The sequence below is a fragment of the Saccopteryx bilineata genome, chromosome 5, assembly GCF_036850765.1.
Source record: "Saccopteryx bilineata isolate mSacBil1 chromosome 5, mSacBil1_pri_phased_curated, whole genome shotgun sequence".
Lineage (NCBI taxonomy): Eukaryota > Metazoa > Chordata > Mammalia > Chiroptera > Emballonuridae > Saccopteryx > Saccopteryx bilineata.
Genome location: NC_089494.1, coordinates 140,472,819 through 140,495,787, shown reverse-complemented (window position 1 = coordinate 140,495,787; position 22,969 = coordinate 140,472,819). Strand labels below are relative to the sequence as shown.

The following is a 22,969-nucleotide window of genomic DNA, read 5'->3' as shown; positions in this document are numbered from 1 at the left end:
CCCACACTCACACACCCATACACTCCACACACCCCACACACCCCACACACCCCACACTCACACACCCCACACACCCACACACCCACACACCCCACACACCCCACACACCCCACACACCCACACACCCCACACACCCATACACCCCACACACCCACACACCCCACACACCCCACACACCCCACACACCCCACACACCCACACACCCCACACACCCAACACACCCCACACACCCAACACACCCCACACACCCCACACACCCACACACCCCACACACCCCACACACCCCACACACCCACACACCCCACACACCCCACACTCACACACCCATACACTCCACACACCCCACACACCCCACACACCCCACACACCCACACACCCCACACACCCACACACCCCACACACCCCACACACCCCACACACCCCACACACCCCACACACCCCACACTCACACACCCATACACTCCACACACCCCACACACCCCACACACCCCACACACCCCACACACCCCACACACCCACACACCCCACACACCCACACACCCCACACACCCCATACACCCCACACACCCCACACACCCCACACACCCCACACACCCCACACACCCCACACTCACACACCCATACACTCCACACACCCCACACACCCCACACACCCCACACACCCACACACCCCACACACCCACACACCCCACACACCCCACACACCCCACACACCCCACACACCCCACACACCCCACACACCCACACACCCCACACACCCCACACTCACACACCCATACACCCCACACACCCCACACACCCCACACACCCCACACACCCACACACCCCACACACCCCACACTCACACACCCATACACTCCACACACCCCACACACCCCACACACCCCACACTCACACACCCATACACCCCACACACCCACACACCCCACACACCCCACACACCCCCACACACCCCACACCCCACCAGCCACACTCCTCACCACACACCCCACACCCCACACACCCCACACACCCACACACCCCACACACCCCACACTCACACACCCATACACTCCACACACCCCACACACCCCACACACCCCACACTCACACACCCCACACACCCACACACCCACACACCCCACACACCCCACACACCCCACACACCCACACACCCCACACACCCATACACCCCACACACCCACACACCCCACACACCCCACACACCCCACACACCCCACACACCCACACACCCCACACACCCAACACACCCCACACACCCAACACACCCCACACACCCACACCCCACCAGCCACACTCCTCACCACACACCCCACACCCCACACACCCCACACACCCACACAGCCCACACACCCCACACTCACACACACCCCACACACCCCACACACCCACACACCCCACACACCCCACACACCCCACACACCCCACACACCCACACACCCCACACACCCCACACTCACACACCCATACACTCCACACACCCCACACACCCCACACACCCCACACACCCACACACCCCACACACCCACACACCCCACACACCCCACACACCCCACACACCCCACACACCCCACACACCCCACACTCACACACCCATACACTCCACACACCCCACACACCCCACACACCCCACACACCCACACACCCCACACACCCACACACCCCACACACCCCACACACCCCACACACCCCATACACCCCACACACCCCACACACCCCACACACCCCACACACCCCACACACCCCACACTCACACACCCATACACTCCACACACCCCACACACCCCACACACCCCACACACCCACACACCCCACACACCCACACACCCCACACACCCCACACACCCCACACACCCCACACACCCCACACACCCCACACACCCACACACCCCACACACCCCACACTCACACACCCATACACCCCACACACCCCACACACCCCACACACCCCACACACCCACACACCCCACACACCCCACACTCACACACCCATACACTCCACACACCCCACACACCCCACACACCCCACACTCACACACCCATACACCCCACACACCCACACACCCCACACACCCCACACACCCCACACACCCCACACCCCACCAGCCACACTCCTCACCACACACCCCACACCCCACACACCCCACACACCCACACACCCCACACACCCCACACTCACACACACCCCACACACCCCACACTCACACACCCATACACCCCACACACCCCACACACCCACACACCCCACACACCCACACATCCCCACAAACCCACACACCCCACACACCCCACACATCCACACCCCACACACCCCACACCCCACACACCCACACATCCCCACAAACCCACACACCCCACACACCCCACACATCCACACCCCACACACCCCACACCCCACACACCCACACACCCCACACCCCACACACCCACACACCCCCCCACACCCCATACCCCCCACACCCCACCAGCCACACTCCTCACCACACACCCACACACCCCACACATCCACACCCCCCACACCCCCCACACCCCATACCCCCCACACCCCACCAGGCACACTCCTCACCACACACCCACACACCCCACACAGCCCACACACCCCACACTCACACATCCATACACCCACACATCCCACACACCCACACACCCCACACACCCCACACACCCCACACACCCACACCCCACCAGCCACACTCCTCACCACACACCCCACACCCCACACACCCCACACACCCACACACCCCACACACCCCACACTCACACACACCCCACACACCCCACACTCACACACCCATACACCCCACACACCCCACACACCCACACACCCCACACACCCACACATCCCCACAAACCCACACACCCCACACACCCCACACATCCACACCCCACACACCCCACACCCCACACACCCACACATCCCCACAAACCCACACACCCCACACACCCCACACATCCACACCCCACACACCCCACACCCCACACACCCACACACCCCACACCCCACACACCCACACACCCCCCCACACCCCATACCCCCCACACCCCACCAGCCACACTCCTCACCACACACCCACACACCCCACACATCCACACCCCCCACACCCCCCACACCCCATACCCCCCACACCCCACCAGCCACACTCCTCACCACACACCCACACACCCCACACAGCCCACACACCCCACACTCACACATCCATACACCCACACATCCCACACACCCCACACACTCCACACCCCCACACCCCCCACACCCCACCAGCCACACTCCTCACCACACACCCACACCCCACCAGCCACACTCCTCACCACACACCCCACACCCCACACACCCCACACACCCACAAACCCACACACCCCACACACCCCACACATCCACACCCCACACACCCCACACCCCACACACCCACACATCCCCACAAACCCACACACCCCACACACCCCACACATCCACACCCCACACACCCCACACCCCACACACCCACACACCCCACACCCCACACACCCACACACCCCCCCACACCCCATACCCCCCACACCCCACCAGCCACACTCCTCACCACACACCCACACACCCCACACATCCACACCCCCCACACCCCCCACACCCCATACCCCCCACACCCCACCAGCCACACTCCTCACCACACACCCACACACCCCACACAGCCCACACACCCCACACTCACACATCCATACACCCACACATCCCACACACCCCACACACTCCACACCCCCACACCCCCCACACCCCACCAGCCACACTCCTCACCACACACCCCACACCCCACACACCCCACACACCTCACACACTCCACACACTCCACACCCCCCACACCCTCCACACCCCACCAGCCACACTCCTCACCACACACCCACACACCCCACACACCCACACACCCACACACCCCACACACCCACACACCCCACACACCCCACACTCACACACACCCCACACACCCCACACTCACACACCCATACACCCCACACACCCACACACCCCACACACCCCACACCCCACACACCCACACACCCCACACACCCCACATACCCCACACACCCCACACACCCACACCCCACCAGCCACACTCCTCACCACACACCCCACACCCCACACACCCCACACACCCACACACCCCACACACCCCACACTCACACACACCCCACACACCCCACACTCATACACCCATACACCCCACACACCCCACACACCCCACACACCCCACACACCCCACACACCCCACACACCCACACACCCCACACACCCCACACTCACACACCCATACACTCCACACACCCCACACACCCCACACACCCCACACACCCACACACCCCACACTCACACACCCATACACCCCACACACCCCACACACCCACACCCCACCAGCCACACTCCTCACCACACACCCCACACCCCACACACCCCACACACCCACACACCCCACACACCCCACACTCACACACACCCCACACACCCCACACTCATACACCCATACACCCCACACACCCCACACACCCCACACACCCCACACACCCACACACCCCACACACCCACACACCCCACACACCCCACACTCACACACCCATACACCCCACACACCCCACACACCCACACCCCACTAGCCACACTCCTCACCACACACCCCACACCCCACACACCCCACACACCCACACACCCCACACACCCCACACTCACACACACCCCACACACCCCACACTCACACACCCATACACCCCACACACCCCACACACCCCACACACCCCACACACCCCACACACCCACACACCCCACACACCCCACACTCACACACCCATACACTCCACACACCCCACACACCCCACACACCCCACACTCACACACCGCACACACCCACACACCCACACCCCCCACACCCCACACACCCCACACACCCCACACACCCCACACACCCCACACACCCACACCCCCCACACACCCACACACGCCACACACCCCACACACCCCACACCCCACACACCCCACACCCCACACACCCCACACTCACACACCCCACACCCCACACTCCCACACACCCTACACACCCACACACCCCACACTCCCACATACCCCACACACCCACACACCCCACACACCCACACCCCGCACACACCCCACACACCCCACCCCCCACACACACCCACACCCCACACACCCCACACACCCCACACCCCACACACCCCACACTCACACACCCCACACCCCACACACCCCACACACCCACACACCCCACACACCCACACCCCCCACACCCCACACACCACACACCCCACACACCCACACCCCCCACACACCCCCACACCCCACACACCCCACACTCACACACCCACACACCCACACACCTCCCACCCCCCAAACCCCATACACCCACACACCCCACACTCACACACCCACACACACACACACCCCACACTCACACAGGCATTGGCTGTGGTACTCAGGGTTCCCTCGGTGGAAATGCTCTTTCTCCAGTGAGTAACCTGGTGAAATTCTAGTCATCCTTTGAGACTACACGTCACCTTCTCTCCCAAGCCTTTCTTGTTCTTAATGGATGGGGTTGGTCATTCTTCCTTGCTCTTTGTTTATATGTCTATTAGAAGTCTCCTTTCTCTAAGTGAACATAGATAGTATCTTCGTAGGCCATGGTCCTATCAGTTTTGTTTTGTTTTTTCATTAATCCCACCATGCAAAGAAATTTACTCAGCATCTTGGCGTGCCAACAGCTGTGGTAGCAGCAAGGGATTCAAGGATGACTAAAGCTATTCTTACTCTTTTGAGAGCTCATAATCTAATGAGAGAGGCTCCCATATAAGTAAATAAATACTGTGCAGTGTATTAACTGTTGACCGATCTCTGATTTGTCTCATCAATTCTACCAGTCACGGCATCCACCAATGGCAAATTACTGCTCAATTATTTTCTGATAAAATGAAAGTGGGTATGAATAACCTAGACCGCAGTGCCTCAGACCACAGTGCTTTGTTAGGCAAGCTTAAGACTTCCATGACCAAAATATATCACTTTTAAAAAACAGTTGTATGTTTACTATATTGAATTTAAGAAAATATATAATTGTTTATCAAACCTATACATTTAACAAGAGTTATAGATATGAAGTGAATGCTAATAAAACTAATATAATGAGGACAGAAAATGAATTGCTAAAGTTTGAGAATGACTAAGCCAAACAAGGTAGCAGTCACTGTTTCCTTTTCCTTAGGTTCCACTCTTGTCCTGAATCCAGTCTACATAAATTTATTATTAGAATTTTTGGAAGCTCTTGAAATAAATCATTTTACTGCAAAAACTTGTGACCAAAGCAATTTTTAACAAATTACCTAAATTTTTGAAAAGATAAGACAAAGAACATTGTGTGTGTGTTGAAAATGAACCAAAATATATTGATTTTACTTCAGAAGTGACTCTGTAAACTCTCTACTTAAATGTTCTGATTTTCATGTTGTGATCTGCATAGGTGACAAGGAACAGACCTTCCCATGGGTTGCGTTATTTATATGAGAAACAGAGAATATCTTTCCCAGGCCTTCTGATCAGCCAGGCCTGGCTCTCTGACATTTAGGATATAGCAGTAGCTACATGAAGATGACAGCAACTCTGGGAAACCGATGGGGATCTGGCCTGTCCCTCCCTTAGCTGTGTCAGCCTGCCTGCTTCTCTCTCTCCCTGCTGTTCTGCGCTCTCTCTGCTTCATAGTGTTTGCTTGCTGATGTCTCTGTGGGTCTCAGCTTTTGCCCAACATGCTGTCTGTGTCTGGCTGACCAACTGAACCCAGTTTTCCCACAACTTACCCAGTTTTAGCACCAAAATTTTTGCATCGTGGGAACACCCAAAGCCCTGGAAATGGGACTGTTGGTCAACCCTACCTACGTCCCTTTCCCATACATCTCATTCAAATTCCATGAGAAAGAAGAGGGAAGATCTGACTGGCCTCTTAGCCCCTTGACAACCCAGAGCACCTGCGTCTCCCTGTCCCACCTTCAATCGGATCCCTGCAGACACGACCAAGGTCAGGCGTGGGCGCGCAGAGGAGCTTCCCCAGCCCTTTCCCTAGGAGGGGCTTGTGAGCAGGGGCCAGACTGGCAATGTCATCATCAATCCCTCTCTGGTCCACTGTGTCACTTTGTACACCAACTTATCACTTATCAGGTTTCTGGGGTTCTTATGCGCATTAAGTGGGGTGGGGGTGGAATGGAGAACGTTAGCTTGTGGGGGAGAAACAATCCATTATCACGTCATTCTGTTCACTTTAATGAATTCAGTCACATTACTCAGATTAGACTCCTAATATTGGGTTAAGTTAAAATTAATTAAATTGATTTAGCAAATTAAATTGTATCTCATTCCACCTTGTACAGTCTAGAAATCGTTAAATTTGCAAAAAGGAGTATTCAAAGAAAAACAGCATAATCTGGGAAATGATGAATTTCAAGATCTAGTTGCACACGGAGACAAAGACAAAATTCCCTGTGGCTAAATGTCAGAGAGCCGTCACCATAGAATAGGCGGTCAGTGTGGGTGGGGATGCGGTCTTCTTCTACCTTCCCGATTTCAGCACCCCACCCTCCCACTTGGCTCCAGAAATCAGATCCTTTATTAGCAAAACTGTTTTCCCATCTGCAAGGAACAAAAATTCTCCCCACCCTAAATTCTGTGGCCTGGGTGGAGAGAGAAAAATGAACACGCTGTAAAAATACTTAAGTGTAGAAGCACACGATTGGTTTTCAAGAACAGACTATAAAATGAGAGGGTGCGCGGTTGTGACCGGGCGCGGAGTGCCGCTGTGGCGCCTCGCACCTTCGGAGCCCCGGAGCCCTGGGAGCCACTCCTCCCCACCCGGGCCGCGCCCAAGGAGCCCCCAGACCCTAGAAACCCTCCCCCGCACACTGGGAGCCCCAGCGCACACGAAGCCCACAGCATGCGCTCCGAGGGTGCGGGGTGTCGCTGCCTGCCTAGCACCTTCTCCTAGTCACTGCGCATACCTCTCAGCCTCCAGCGGGTGAAGGGGAGGGCAGTGCACTTGAACTGACCCTTCCATTCTCTGTTCATGACTATTATTCACTAAGGCTAAAACTGATGAAAAAGTGAAAGAAAAAGAACTACATGAATAACTGAAACAAAGCCTATTTTAGAGTTTATTTGGCAGGGAAGTATATAGAGGCCTTCAGTCAAGTCCCGTTCCCAGGACGTTTCCCCTGCCTCGGAGTTCCAGAGATGGGGAAGGAGAGCAAAGGCTCTGGAGGGAGCAGTAAGGAAAGCCTGCCCCTTTCCTTCAGACCCCAGGAGGCATGGCACAGACCCGTCTTTCTGCTGGATCAAGCTCACCTCCAGGGCTCCGCTCTCAGAGCCTGCAAACCCCATCACTGTGCCACCTCCATGGACGCTCCCACCACAGCCAGCCTACTTTCCATGCCTGCGCCTGGCTGCCCTCACAGGCTCCTTCCCCTCTGACGGTGTCCTGGCTTCTCTCCATCAGAAGGGACGGCTGACCCCAGCCTCATCTCCTCAAGGGAGCCCTGCCCACCTGGGATGCTCACGGGCCAGCACACACCACACACAGCACACGCCACATACCACACACACACAGTGCACACCACACGCAGCACGCCCCAGGTCTCCATGAACAGGGAGGGCGCTGATGCCTAATGCCTCTGGCTTGTACCGCACACCCCCTGATCCCAAACCCTCTATGGTTGAGAAGAAGGGTTTTATAAGAAAAGTGGACCCTTTTCTTTACCTTCCCTGATTTTATTCTCCCTTTCAACATTGCAAAAGTAATTAGAATAATTGAGGGATCCCCTAGGGCAGCTGTGAGAAAAGAGGACAAAAGATCCTATGCAGTCAGCAAGTACAATGGAGTGAATGCTGACTAGGAGATGGGGGAGCTGGGAGCCTGAGTCCATTGAACTCTCCAGGCCTCGATGTGTTTGTCTGCCCAGTGGGGGAAAGCAGGCAGGAGATGTAAACCACAGGATCCCATGATGGCTCCGTGAGCTGTTCCCCGTGGTTCCTGTCCCACCTCCACGGCTCACTGCAGCTTTGAGGGAGGGCATGTGGACAAGGTCAGGGGCGAAATAAAAGGCCACAGAAATAATCCTTTCCCAGTCAGTCCTTACCACATACTCCCTTTGGAAAGAGTTCAGAATGGCACCACTGGGTAGAGCCAGGAAGTGAGCAGGTGTCGTCTCTGTGGAAGTTCTCCCTTTCCCGTGGATTCCATCCTGGGGCCTTTAGGAACTCTGTGGAACATGTCATGATTTAGCTCACTCTGGGATATTCAAGTTGCAATTTTTTTACTTAAAAGTTTCCACCTGGAATCCAGACTGGACCGGTCTGTGGTGAGCAGAAGGCAGAGCTGAGTGTTTCTCCCAGTGTGCTGCACACCTGGCCATTTCGGTCCTATGGTCTCTGCTCCCCATCACCTTCCAACTTAAAAGAGATAAAAAGAAACCCAGATAAAATGAACATCAATGCATTCTCTTGAAAAGAAAGCAAATATGCTGAAAGTATTAACACATTGGCTCTAAGTGCAGTACGTATTTATAACCGCATGAGGAATTTGGATGGGGTGTGGGAGGAAAGTTCTAAGACATTGGAATAGAGAAACTTGAGTGGTGAGGCTATGGGCCACTTCCCTTCTCCTGGGCTGGCAGGCTCCCCTTGGAGCAGCTGGGGGTTTAAGGACTGCAAGTAAGAGCAGGAAGATTGGTTACCTGCTGGAGAGAATGCTCAAGATAAAAATGGTGACCTGGTTCCCTCCTGGACACTCAGCAAGGAAAATTCTGTTTAGATCATGCTGTGGAATTTGTGTTTCCTGATGTGAAACTGTTGGTGAGGCTTGTCCTACAGCTGTAGTGAGGTTCACACCTTTAGTTAACACTTACAGTTCTCTTAGAGGCCTGAGTTGGGAAACTTAGACAGCACTGCTATGCTCACTTCCCATTCAGACACCCGAGGGCACAAGGGCCTGTCTTGGGCCACACACAGGTGACCGTCAGTTCTGATTTGCCAGGAACAGCAATGATTTCTGCATCTTGTCTTACTTTAATTATTAATAGTGTCCCCTTCCTCTGTCACCAGTTCTTTGGTTTACATTTAAGGATTATGCCACCCTAAGCCAGCTGACACACTGCTGGAAAACTAGACTGAAGACCTTATATTTCACTCACCAGACCATCCATTTAAGCAAATGTTTTTTGCAGTTGTCCTTAATTACAGAGTTATAGGGTAACATACAGCAGTGTGTCCCTTAGAAAGGAGACATGTAATACATCAAACATGAGGTCTCTGGTTAAAACGTTTTTTGTTGTGTTTGTTTTTCACTTTACTTTGTTTTGTTTTCCTTTCACGGTTATCAGTGCCTTTGAAAATCACTTTTTATGGTCCTGGCTGGTTGGCTCAGTGGTAGAGCATTGGCCCGGCCTGTGGATATGTTGGGTTTGCCCATCTGCTTCTCCACCCCTCCCCCTCTTCTCTCTCTCTCTCTCTCTCTCTCTCTTCCCCTCCTGCACCATATCTCTATCTCAATTGGAGTGAATTGGCCCCAGGCACTAAGGATCCCATCGGGGTGCATGTGCGAGTCTGTCTCTGCTTCCCCTCCTCTCAATGAATAAAAAAAATCACATTTTATGATTTCAGAAAGTATTAATTATTTCTTTTGTGTCCTGACATCAAGTCACTGAAAGCTATTTCATCCTTAGGATAAAAAAAAATCAAAACATATCAGGGTAATTCCATGTATGCTTGGTTCTAGGAATGATTTCTCTCTTGCAAAACTTACATAAAGGAGGTTAATATGCTTTCCACAGCCCTGTAATTAAATTGGCCTATTGAGAAGTCATACATGATTTAATGATTCTTGTGATTAATGTCCATCATAATGACATTCTTTCAAGTTGTGTTATCAAAACCAACAATAACCCAGTCCTGTAATAGGTTAACTCTAAGTGCAAAATCTTCATTTTCACTAACAATCTTTTATCCCATCTCTTGTTTTTCCTTTAAATGACACTTTTTGTGTGTGTGTGTGTTAGTTCATTTTGAGTCATAAATTGACAGCACATGGAGCCATTAACCAAGAAATAGTCGTGTACCTTCCCTGGTTAACAGAAATGGTTGAAAATTTAGCCCTCGATATCATTATTATAACTCTCCATATAACCAGAGGAAAATCAAATTTCAAGTTCTCCCCGCTTCCCTTAAGCCTTTCACAGCAAATTTCAAAAGATAGCAGTAGGCAGATTGGTTGGCAATGGCAATTTTTAAACCCAGAAATGACATTAAACCAAAAAGCACGGTGTACTTCAAAAAGTGTTTCTTCCAGAAAACATCTCCACAGTACCAGCAATGACAAGAGAGTATTTTTGTGTGTGTGTGTGAAGAGCCGAGTCACACTGAGCTTAAAAGTCGATTGCAAAATTCAGTTACTGTTTTCTAGAGACCCCTCTCAGAGAAACTGACATTCAGCGGAAAGTTTTTAGTAAGTAAGGTCTGTGTGCTTTGGGGAAAGAGGTACAGTCAGCGTGACAACGGCATTAAATCAGTGACTTCTCAAATTGTTTTTAGTTCCTGGACTCAAGGAGGAGGAACAAAGGGCAAGTAAGTAGTCCAAAAGAAGCTTTCCCCCATAGAACAGCCAGGAAGTTGAACTATTCAAGAGACCATGTTGTGCTGTAATATATGTCTAGATTTCATGGTCCTTGATGATTTATGTCGATTAGCTTCACTGGGAATGCCTTTCTCTTTTGTGCATTCCACATAGAGTTTTGCTTGGAGGAATATCTACAGAGGAGGCAGTCTGCATTGTCCATGGGGGAGGGGAGGGTCCCAGCAGTTTGAACTAGTGATCTGCTGAGGGGTGCCTTGGACTGCCTGGAAGCTAATGAAGTTCAGAACTAGTGGGGGAGCTGCCCCCATTTTGCCCATTTGGGGATCAAGTAGGCCCTGAAGGGCTGCCTTCACACTTTCCAAACAGCCTCAGGAAAGCATCATCCATCTAAAAATTGAATTTTTTTTCTGCCTGGATTAGCTAGTTAGGAAGCCCCACCTTCTTGGGGCAGGGCAGGGTGCTATCTACTGTAGGTGCAGCCTGGTCTCTCTTATCCTGGCAGTTTTTTCTCTGCACTGTGTCAAGTGGCAGGTGGGAGCTGCTAGCCGTTCACACACCACAGCAGACCGGGTAGATCTCAAAGACCAGGGACATCTGGTTTAGACGGACACTCTGGGGTTGTAATCTCTCTCCCCCCTCCCCCTCCTCAGCAATCCCCATCCTTTCTGACATTAATAATTCAAACAAAAAATAATTTGAACAGAGCCCTCTTTCATAAATATGTTATACCTGAGGACATAGTAAGAATAAAACAAGATTCATCTGGCGTTTGCCTGTGGGCCACCAATACAGAAGCTGCGTAAGATTAGTTCCTCCTAACTGAGCAAGATTATCAACTAACTCTGTTGCAAAATCATGGAGACCTTGAGTTATCTGCCCTGACAACCCAACTGTGTGCTTTCATGCTGCCAGGCATAGCGTTAACTTTCTGGAAGATTCTCTACATCTTGAATTTCAAGGAAAATCCTGTTGGGAGTTGAGGGGTATCTTCCCTTCCTCATTTATCTCACTCCCTGGCATGTACACTTTTCTTTTTTGGTCTATATTCTGTGTCCTTTAGGGGCTTCTGCATCTTTTTGTCTTAAACAGCCAAAATATGTCCCTCACACTGTCAAATGTAGAGGTGGCTCAAGGTCAGAATCTGGAGGGTAGGGCAGCTATTGTTCTGCACGAATTCTTGATCTAAATTAATCTAAAACCTTGCCTGACTGGCCTGTAAACTGGGTCAAGGTATGGTCAGCAGGCTAACCATTGTCCCTTTTCCTCCCTTTAAATAAAGGTGCTGAAGACAGATGAAAATATCACCCTCTTCCTACCAGTGATTGTGCTACGTTAGATAGCTGCAGTAGCAACAGTGGAGCTCATGCTGCTTGGATTAGTCTTTCATCTTTTACTTGTGAACTTTTGCCTATTTTCACTTTCAGGGAAATTTGCCAGTTTTTCAAAGACTGAGTAAAGAACAAAATAAATATTTGTAGGTAGTTTAAAAGGAGAAAGAATAAGTTGGGCATACCTCTGCCCATCCAAAGTAAGCATGTTAGTTACCTTTCACATATCTTAACTTGAGAATCAAAAGATTGATTTCGCTCATATACATTTCAGATCTATGATCCAGGTGTGAGTGACTGTGTGTGTGTGTGTGTGTGTGTTGGGAAATAGGAAGAATCAGAGTGTAGGCAAATGAGCAAACTCTTCTTAAAGGCTCTTTTAAGTGATTGAAATGGACTGTGTCAAAAGTAAACAATCTCTTGTGTATGTTAATCAGACTCCAAGTAGTGCCAGGAAGTGTTTGGTTAACAACATTCAGCCTATACTCTCTTTCTAAAAAAACTTAGATGTCACTGAAACTTGGTACGTTCAGCAGTTGGCTGTTTATGAACATGTGTATCAAACTATTTGTGAGGCTGACTCAGTGTCTGAGATTAAAGAGACCAGAAGGTTCATGCCGAGAATCCTGTGTGAAATGTTTCCCAGCTCCTGGCTGCGAAGTCTCCGCAGTTTGCAGCGGTGGGAAGAGGCCGTCTGATCCCGGGAGGAAGGCCCATCACCTGTTGGGGCGTCGGGAGCGCGCGGCGCGAGGCCGGCGGGCGGGCGGCAGGGTGGCGGCGGCTGGAAGCACAGCCCCCATCCCTCCGGGCCTGTCCGGAGGGCGGGGGCTCGGGTGAGGGACGCGGGCACGGAGGCACGGGGAGGCCGGCGCTGGAATGCACATTTCTCGGGCCAGAGAGACTTTGCACTGGACTGAATAGTTTGGGGTGGAGTTTCGCACCATCCCCTCCTCCCCACCCCCGAACCCCCTTCCAGGTTCTGTCTGTGAGCATTCAGAACTGCGCTGGGAAGTTTAAAGAGCGGAGGCGCTTGGGCTGTAGGCAGGGACAATGGAAGAAAATGAAAGCCAGAAATGTGAGCCATGCCTTCCTTACTCAGCAGACAGCAGACACATGAGAGGTAAGTAACAGGCTCATTCAAAGATGGAGTTACAGTTACGCGTGTCCCTGGCCGTTTGCTGCGTTTTATAACTGGAGACGGGGCACAGGGAAAAGAAAAGGCATGTTTCTTGGAGTGGTGCATTTTCAAAACTGAGTGGAGAGCTGTGATTTCTTGGGTTTGACTTTATCTCTGGCAGGATTTTCTGAAGCAAAGAAGTGGCGTAGTGATGTCCCATGTGTAGCACAGTAAGCAGTCAGTAGCCGCTGTATCTCGAGGCAATGACAAATGCATCACTAAAAGCAGCTTTTTCATACTCCTTGTTCTAGCCACGGGAGAAAGCAGTTGTTTCTTTGAAGCTCCTCTGGGACAGCAACATTTCCATTCATTGTCGGGGGATTCCATGAGGCAAATGCCTGGTGGATGCAAGTTTTATAGCCTTTTCGAGTTAAATCACAGAGTTTGGGGCAATGTTTTATTTTACAGCAGGGGAGCAATATACATCTGTATGGTAGATGGAATGCTGAATCTTCTGTGTGTTTTAATTCAAAAGTTGAGAGTTGTTAGACAATTTTGGTGAATTTTCTCCAGGCAGCTTTGCTGTAATTGTTTTTATAATAGACTTGTCTTTCCCGTAGGGAATTTCCAGAAGCTTATGTTGTTCCAAAGAAATTTCACAGAGGGTTGGGTACAGAAAAGACTTATCTGCTCTCCAGCGTCTGATGTCGCGGGTTCTGGCATCATACAGGCAGCATGTTCACAAACCATCCCTGCGCACCATACCCCAGGTTCATCCGGGGCCCAGTTAGTAACTAAACGACTTGCTTTGGGGGCTGCAGTTCTGTGCGTGGGAGTAGGGATTATGCACAGGGGAAAAGGTGTGTGTTCTTTTATAAAGCTAAAGGGAACTAACAAATGACTCATCCACACTGAAAATGCAAAAGTTAGGCAGACAGAAGAAAATGCAATGACAAGAGCCAGAGAGGGCCCCCCACCCCCACCCCCAGTGAAACGCTAGAAACTTGAAGTTTAGTGAACCCTGGAGAATGCCTGAGGCTTACAGTCAGTCATCAGTCTAGGGGCCTTTCTGCGTTTCCCAAGCAGAGCATTCTCCTTGAAGGTGCCTGATCAGTGGGGTTCAGCAGGGGATAAGGCCTCCTCTTCTCCTCCCCTCCCCTTACTTCAGTGGTTCTCTAACTTTTTGAAGTCGGGGTGCATTTAAAATCCTACAAATAATTGTAGGTGCACTATATACAAATTTCTGAAAAATATGTTATAATAATTAAGTCAAATATTAAAGAAAAAAAATAAAGTCCAAGTGTGCTTTTATGGTAATTAAACAAAATAAATACGATAAAATTAAATTTATTCTGACATTAAAAACATTTTTATGTTACATTTTTTGAGTTACACTTTTTAGAATTCGTAAAAAAGAGGGTTAAAAAACAAAAAAACGACAAAATAGTTATCTTTTTATATATTTAGATACATTCTTAGTAAGATTTAGTAAATTCAGCACATCCCGGTGCGAATGTGTTAAGTTTTTTCATTCTTGTGTTTATGAGAAACATAAACCTGATGTGTCCTATTGATTTCTTCAATGTTTGGGCATATATTTGAAAGGCAAACTCTCATTTCCTCATCAATACATTGAATAATTTCTCTCTTTTTACTCTTAATTGTGTTGAGTGCAGAAAATCCCCACCATACATATCATCTTCACTTTACACCAAACAAAGGATAGAAGAAACTTGTCCCCAGTCTTTCCGGGGAACATGGGGGGTAGTGTACACAATCCAGCACCACAGCTTAACAGCCTTTTGCAACCTAATCAGGCAAGTGAGATGGGGGATTGGCAGACTGTCAGCTTACAGCCAATTCCCCACACCTCTGTCTCCCAAAAATCTAAACTCCAAAAACCCTGTTGGTGTTTTGGTCTCCAACAGACACATATTTCTCTGGAATACCATAGGGCACACCTGGAAATCTTCTAGGATGCATCAGAGCGCCATGGCGTACACTTTGAGAACCACTGCCTTTCTTGATAGCACAGAATCCTAAAAGCAGGAATTCAGCCTCTGGGCCTTTGCTGAAATAAATGATTCAGAATCTAGATAGGCAATTAGAATGGGACCAATTTAAGAAATAAGTTTCAAACAAGCACAGGAATTCAAAGATGCTTCCGAGACTTGAGATGGTCACAATGAGAGAGTGTGATCACTGTGTTCATTTATTCATTTGTTCAGTGAATACTGAGCACCTGTTATGTAGTAGTCACTGTTTTAGCTACTGGAATCTAACGGTGAACAGACTAAAAATACTTGTCTCCACTGAAGTTTTATTCTTTTTTTTTTTTTTTTTTCATTTTTCTGAAGCTGGAAACAGGGAGAGACAGTCAGACAGACTCCCGCATGCGCCCGACCGGGATCCACCCGGCACGCCCACCAGGGGCGACACTCTGCCCACCAGGGGGCGATGCTCTGCCCATCCTGGGCGTCGCCATGTTGCGACCAGAGCCACTCTAGCGCCTGAGGCAGAGGCCACAGAGCCATGCCCAGCGCCCGGGCCATCTTTGCTCCAATGGAGCCTTGGCTGCGGGAGGGGAAGAGAGAGACAGAGAGGAAAGCGCGGCGGAGGGGTGGAGAAGCAAATGGGCGCTTCTCCTGTGTGCCCTGGCCGGGAATCGAACCCGGGTCCTCCGCACGCTAGGCCGACGCTCTACCGCTGAGCCAACCGGCCAGGGCTGAAGTTTTATTCTAAGGGCTGAGTTTGAGCAGATGAGGGAGGTAGAGACAGATAATGAGCAAATAAGTAAAATATATAGCATGCTAGATGTCAGGGTAGCTAGATTTTGCAAATAAAAGTACAGGATGCCCAGTTAAATTTGAATATCAGATAAATAACAAATAATTTTTTTTAGTATAAGTATATTCCATGTAATATTTGGGATATACTTACATTAAGAATTATTCATTATTTATCTGAAATTCATCTGGAAATAAGTCTGTGGGAGGAAATAAGGCAGGGAACAGGGAGTCCAGGGGTGGCTGGGGGCTTAAACTTCAGATAAGATTATTAAGGAGAACCTCACTGGTGTGATATTTGAACAAATATCTGAAAAAGGTGAGGGAGGGAACAGCAAGGGTACGTTTGAAGAACAGCAAGACATGGGAGACAGATGGGAGGAAAAGAGGTTAAGAGGTAATTCCAGGCCCTGGCTGGTTGACTCAGTGGATAGAGCTTCGGCCTGGAGTTTGTATGTCCCAGATGTGATCCCGGGTCAGGGCACACATGAAAAGTGACCATCTGCTTCTCTTCCTTTCCCTCTCCCTCTTCTCTCTCTCTTCCCCTCTTGCAGCCAGTAGCTCAAATGGTTCAAGCCTTGGCCCCGGGCTTGAGGATGGCTTGGTTGGTCCAAATGTTGGGCTCAGGTGCTGAGGATAGCTTGGTTGGTCTGAATGTCAGCCTTAGGTGCTGAGAATAGCTTGGTTGGTCCAAGCATTGGCCCCAGATGGAGGTTTGCCAGGTGGTCCCAGTCAGGGTGCATTAGGGAGTCTATCTCTATATTGCCCTGCCTCTTACTTAAAAAAAAAGAAAAAGAGGTAATCCTAGGCCACATTATATAGCGACAGTGTGATAAGGACTTGGACTTTTCTTTCAAGGGACTTTTTCTTTCAAGGAACTTGGGGCACTGCTGGCAGAACTGAGGGTGATACTGGGTGCTGTACTGAATTTTACACAAGTGGGGATGAGGGAAGGGCAGGAGGCCAGTTAGGAGGCTTCTGCAGTAAAACAGGTCCAGCAGGTAGTAGAGTGGGAGGTGGTGATAAGTAAACAGTTTCCATGGACCTTGAAGGTAATTATAGCCAAAAGAATTTGCTGCAGGTTTGGATGTGGGACATATGAGAAACAGAGGAGTCAGTGATGCCTCCAGAAATGTTTGTCTGCACAGCTAGACGAATGGAGTTGCCATTTACTTAAACCAGAAGGCATTTGAAGGGAGTAGAAAATAAGGGGGTTATGGTTTGGAAGTGGGTGACATACAGAAAATCTTTCGGATCAGTTAGGATTGAGAAGTTGGTTAGGTGTCCAAGTGGAGATGTTGAATATGGTTTGGGGACACGTGACTGAACTGAGAGAGGACTGGGAACTCTGCGAGATACTAGGGTGCGTCTGTGTGCAGCGGGGAAGGTCCAGGAGACGTGCCCAGGCACTCTGGCAGTTAGGAAGATGGAGCCCGAGCTGCAGAGGTGGTGAGAGGTGCTAAGAACCCCCATCAGAGTTTTACGGTCCTGTTGAGTTCTGGGTAACTGATTCCATAAAGGAGTATGACTTCAGTTCCAGCTCTTTGGTCAGCACCAGGGCCGCACAAAAGGGGCCGGGCCGCTGAAACTCGCATCACCCAGCACACTGTATGGCCGTTCCGGTCACTGCACTCTCCATTGTATTGTTGATGTGTACACTTCAGCTAGTTACACTGTGGTATTCCAGGGCACAGGCCGTGCCTCCATCTTTACGTTCCCAGACTCGGACAGAGCATCACACGCACAGCAATCATTGGAGAAATACTCGAACAAAGGCTGATTATCCCATCCTAGGGCTTTGAGTTTATCAATTTACTATAGATAAGGACCCCTTGGGTGATCAAGTAACTTATTATCCAAATAGAAACAGTGTTGAGAGTGAAAGGGACACTATAAATAATTTCTCTGGGACAACAGTTGTTGCCTGGGTCTGTTTTGGCAAACTGGGGCATATGGTCCCCTCAGGAATAGCTCTAATCAATGAGATTGCCATGACTGAATAAGTAGGCTACTAGGTAAATAATAGGGTGGAAGTGTACTGCCAAGTGCATTTGTAGAGTAGGCACTTAATAATTATTGGTTGAATTTGAGTTTAACTGTGTCAGGTTCCATTTGGAGGCTATGGGCTCCTCAGAGTGGTCCTTGGGGGTTCATTGGGATGCATATGTCTGCTCACAGCAGCCATGAGGAGTCTGCTTTTGCTCTGTCCCCTACGGTCTTGAAACCCCTGTGCTGGTGAAGTACTTACTGACAGCCACCTGCTTGCCTCCCCATCTCCTGATTGCCAGCATTTTAAGATACTTAGTATTTACTATGGTGGTAATCATTTTATAGTATGTAGGTGTGGCAAATCAATACATCAAACACCTTCAACTCAGACAATGTCACTATATCTCAGTGAAGCTGGATGAAAAAATAGTATTGGCACCCCCACAGAGGGCAAGCTTGGTGAGTCCTAGACATTCAGGTCTTTGCTCAGAAATCTCTAAAATTTCCCCATCAATCTCTGTTCCTTATCCTGTTTTATTCTCCATAGCGCTTACCATGACATGACATTTTCATTGCACATTGTTTCTTTGCTATCTGCTTCTCTAATTAAAATGTGGACTCCACTATGAGGGAAGGAAATTAAGTCCATCTCGATTACCAGTTCACTACATTTCCTAACTCTTTTCACTGTACAGAGCAGGCATTCAATAAATATTTTTGTGAATGAATTAATTAATTAATCAATCAACTAACCAGTACTTGAGACAAAATACTTTAACCTCTTCCTCACTTACTTAATTTTTCTTTTTTTTTGAGAGAGAGACAGACAGACAGACAGGAAGGGAGAGAAATAAGAAGCATCAGTTCCTAATTGCAGCACCTTAGTTGTTCATTGATTGCTTTCTCATATGTACCTTGACTGGGAGTGGGGTGAGCTCCAGTGACCAGTGAGCCAGTGACCCCTTGCTCAAGCCAGCTTCAAGCCAGCCTTGGGCTTCAAGCCAGCGACCTTGAGCTTCAATCCAGTGACCTTTGGGCTCAAGCCAGTGACCATAGGGTCATGTCTATGATCCCACGGTCAAGCTGGTGATCTCAGGGTTTTGAACCTGGGTCCTTGATATCACAGGTTGACGCTCTACCCACTGTACCACCACCTGGTCATGCCTCACTTACTTAATTTTTAAATAATTTTTAGAGGAACAAAATGGCTTTGTTTTAGCTGTACCTCCTCTGCCAGTTTGTTTGTATGTGGTGATCTTTATGATATTAACAAGGAATCTGGAACCCAGCGAGTTCTGTGCACCCTCAACAGAATACGTGATATATATTAGTCTAATAGGCTGATTGCTATAACAACAATATTTGTGGTTTAGCATAACCAAGGTCAATTTCTCAAGCACAGTAAACCATGGACGTCCCTGGCTAGGTGGAGCTCCTAGATGGCCCTCCTTCAGGCTGACTCCGGGACCCAGGCTCCTTCCGTCTAGTCATGATACTGTTCCCCAAGGCCCAGGAGACTCTCCCTGGAGATTTTGCAGTCTACTGGCCAAAGAGGAAAGAGAAAGAGTATGGAAGATTATTCAGGAGGTCCAGGGGCCAGGAGTAAAGGCGGTCCACATCATTTCTGCCCACATGGCATTGATTGGAGCTAGGTGAGGGCACTGGAACACGCAGTCTTCCTATGAGTGCAGCAGGAGGACGTTATGGTTTGAATACAGACAGACAAAATGCTGCTGCGGCCACCAAAGGCCCAGACAGATTCTATAGCCAGACAAAACAGTAGCTCCCCACGGTGTTCCTATGACAGCAGAGCCTCTTGGCACACTTTGAAAAGCTCCATCTTAGCGACAGCTAACCAGGAGTCTCTAGAAAGAAGAATAGGAATCCTTCCCTAAGAGGCTGTGGCCATCATGATCTTGACCTGGGAATAAAAGCTCAGTGAAGCCATCAGTCCTGTTCCTGGCTCTCAGACCTGTCATGTCTGAAGGATACAAGGCCCCAGTTCCTTGTGGCAGGTCAGCTGGCCCAGCCAAAGCAACCTGAGCTGTGGCCGGGAAGCCAGCTTTGGCAGCTCCCGAGGTCCTCTGCCTGCTGGACAGCTTTCCTGTGTGGATGACCCACCTTCCCTCATCTTCTATGTTTGGTACCCGCCCCAGCCCCCACTTTCTACTCTTACTTTATAAATGTGCACATCCCAGCCAGAAAGAAGCCCTTTGGAGCTCGGGACAGCATCTCTCTAGCACTCCTGCCTTCGTGTCCCCTCTTCTTCCCCTGGGCATGTCGGAGGGGCTGTGCTCTGCTGGGAGCGCCTGCCTTGCTGTTTGCTTGTCGGAAGCGAGCTCCTGGGAGGAGTTGCTCGGGGCTGTGCACAGCCTGAGAGGGAGGGGCAGGAAGGGGAAACTGGAAGCCTTGTCTTCTACTACAGCCTCTTTATTTGTTTGACATGGATTCCCGGAATAGCAAGCAACAAACCAGACACACCCGTATTTAAACGATACAGCAAAGCATTCTGAACAAGAAATAGAGCTGAATTTCTGTTTTGATGGCTTGGATCATCCATTCATGTGGATAATGAGGGATTGGCAGGACAAGAATCTCTGACTCCATGGCTGTGAAATTGTGAAGAAATGTCCTCTGCCTGCTCCCCCTCTTGTTTGCGGCTGTCCCTGTTTAGTTTCCCCTCCTCAGTTGAAAGACCACATTCTCCTCAAATGACTACCATAGTGGAGCGGTCACTTCTCGCTTACAGAGGAAAAGACTTTGTGTGGAAAATGGTGCGGGATCGTTGTGGGTGCTGGTGACAGCGGAGCAGGTCTGGGGTTGGGACCGAGGCAGGTGAGGTCCCAACAGAGAGCAGGAGCAAAGCGCAAGGCAGGAGGAGGAAGGAGTGGACTCCGTAGGCAGTCAGACACACGGATTGTGCCTTTAGCAGCAGGCACAGTAACCATTGGTGCTATTGGCTTTCCTCCCAAATGCATTCAAACTTGTTAAGCAACTAGAGATATTTTAGAGCGGGGGTCGGGAACCTTTTTGGCTGAGAGAGCCATGAACACCACATATTTTAAAATATAATTCCATGAGAGCCATACAACGACCCGTGTATGTTACACATTATCCAATAAAAATTTGGTGTTGTCCCGGAGGACAGCTGTGATTGGTTCCACCCACCCGCAACCATGAACATGAGCGGCAGGAAAAGAATGTATTGTAATATATGAGAATATTTTATATTTTTAACGTTATTTTTTTTTATTAAAGATTTGTCTGCGAACCAGATGCAGCCATTGAAAGAGCCACATCTGGCTCACGAGCCATAGGTTCCCGACCCCTGTTTTAGGGCAATTCACAAAAAAGAGAAAAAAATAAAAAAGCCACGAAGAGTGATATGCCCTTCCCAGGGCAAAGTGTTTGAATGAAGGGCAGGTTCAGAGAGCCTGGAAGTTGGGCGCTCAAAGGAGAAAGTGGACAACTCTTCAGTCTCCAAGGGGCTACTGTCTTGGCTGTCTTGACCCCCTCTGAGGAGACTTGGATGAAACAGTAGCTCTTGGGAGTCAATGTGACAAAGCAAGGCAGTAGGGGACTTTCTGCTCCTGTTAGTATTTGAGGCACAGGAGTGTTTATCCCTATGGGTATATGTGGATGTGTGTGTTTTATGCCCATGTAAAGAAATCACCTTTCTAGAGATTCAGTTTTGCTAATTAACCAAGCTCTCCTGGATAATTTCAAAAATATTTTAATGAAGTTAAAAATAAACTTAAAACTTCATTTAAAAGTTAACAATGTTATGTCAAACAGATAACTTGGGCTAATAACAAAACTCATATTCACACTCAAAGGATAAAGCTAAATCTCTTCAATTTGCACACACCTTTTCCAACCTGAGATACAGCATTTTCTGCACCTCACTGTACTCCACGGTTTCTGTTACTTCTGTATTTTCAAGGAAGGGACTGCAAAAAAGATAGCCAGCTATGAATCCATGTGATGCGAAGGTGAGCAAAATCAATGAAATTACAGTCTACCTCCCAATATCATCTTAACCAATAGTTTCTTCTTCTTCCCCTTCTAAATTTACTGCTGAGACTAATGAAAAGTAGAAGAATTAGC

General features: G+C 49.7%; 1 protein-coding gene across 14 annotated transcripts in view; it reads left to right on the top strand.

Moving 5' to 3' along the window:
• The window catches only part of KIAA1217 (KIAA1217 ortholog), a 623,712-nt gene that overhangs the window by 251,794 nt on the left and 348,949 nt on the right, over window positions 1-22,969 (top strand). For 5 of the 14 annotated variants that reach the window (XM_066233559.1, XM_066233556.1, XM_066233557.1 and 2 more), the window contains exon 1: window positions 13,720-14,090. The exons of 2 other annotated variants lie outside the window; for them this stretch is intronic. In XM_066233559.1, the coding sequence (XP_066089656.1) occupies window positions 14,021-14,090 (70 nt within the window). In that variant the 5' untranslated portion in view covers window positions 13,720-14,020. Of the gene's footprint in view, window positions 1-13,714; window positions 14,091-22,969 lie in introns of those variants that run through there. 7 more of the 14 variants (XM_066233575.1, XM_066233572.1, XM_066233574.1 and 4 more) reach the window with 4 other exon arrangements.